Genomic DNA, 1,068 nt, shown 5'->3' with positions numbered 1-1,068 from the left:
GGGGGGGGGAGGGGGGATGTACGCACGACATCCGGGGCCGAGGCAGTGGAAAGGCTGCGGAAGAGGATGATCACCACCTCGATGACGGCAATGGCAAGGTGAATGCGCCCGAGGCCGAGGGCCGGGGCGGCCGGAGTGGCGATGGCCGCCCCGTGGCGGCGCGAGGAGGACCGAGTGGTCGCGCGCCGGCCCACGTCGAAGGTCGACTCATTGAGGAAGGGGGTGCCCCCGTGGAGGACGTGGGTGCGGACCCCGCGCGAGGGCAGCGGCGAGGTCAGGCTGTCGACCGAGGCGTCGCTCTCGGTGCCGGAGAGGTCGCTCTCCGAGAAGACCTCCGACTCGGTCTCGGTGGCCGAACCGCCGGACTCGGTGCAGAAAGAGGAGGACCCGGAGCCGGAGTCGGAGCCGGAGCCGGTGAGCTCGGCCGCCGCGGCCGCCGCCACGCGGCTCAGCTGGCGAGCGACCTTGACCACCGAGGACACCTCCTCCTGCTCGTCCTGCTCGCGCGCCCGGGAGGGGGTGCTGCTGGCGGCGGCGGCGGCGGCGGCGGTGCTGCCGGTGGCCTTGGTGGCGAACGGGGACTGGACCGCGGGCGAGGATTGGGCCACAGATGAGCCGGGCCCCTTAGCCGGGCTGGAGCCCTTGCTGGCCGGCGAGGCAACGGCCGGGGCGGAGAAAAGGTGCGGCGAGGCGGCCAGGATGCTACCGGCCGAGGCGCCAGTCAGGACACCGGTGGCGGCCGGGCTGGCCGGGGTGCCCGGGCTGGCGGCCTCCTTGGCGGCCGAGCTGTTCGGGGTGCTCGGGGTCACCGGGAAGGCCACCGGCTGGCCCTGGATGTGGCTCTCGATCATGGTGATCAGCGTCCGGCGACGCGTGTTCCGCAGCCGGTACAGCTGCTGCGGGGGGAAGGGGTTGATCTCGCTGACAACGGCAATCAGCTCGTTCTTGGTCATGGTCTCTAGGTTGCCGTACGGGGAGGCAACCTTCCGGGAAGAGGGAGAGGGCATGGCGGCAAGGGGGAGACTGCGAGGGGCAAGGGAGGAAACCAGCGGGAAAGGGGGGGGGTAG

General features: G+C 72.2%; 1 protein-coding gene across 1 annotated transcript in view; it reads right to left on the bottom strand.

Annotated features, from left to right (window-relative positions):
* The window catches only part of H696_03954 (hypothetical protein), a gene marked incomplete at both ends in the record, with an annotated part of 2,326 nt that extends 1,373 nt beyond the window's left edge, over positions 1 to 953 (bottom strand). Inside the window, one exon of the mRNA XM_009497824.1 lies at positions 27 to 953. Coding sequence (XP_009496099.1) covers positions 27 to 953 — 927 coding nt within the window. The remainder of the gene's footprint in view (positions 1 to 26) is intronic.
* Between the last annotated feature and the right edge of the window lie 115 nt (positions 954 to 1,068).

This window comes from Fonticula alba, assembly GCF_000388065.1.
Source record: "Fonticula alba strain ATCC 38817 unplaced genomic scaffold supercont2.6, whole genome shotgun sequence".
Taxonomy (NCBI): domain Eukaryota; order Rotosphaerida; family Fonticulaceae; genus Fonticula; species Fonticula alba.
The sequence above is the reverse complement of the archived record's forward strand: the minus strand, read 5'-3'. Positions and strand labels throughout refer to the sequence as shown.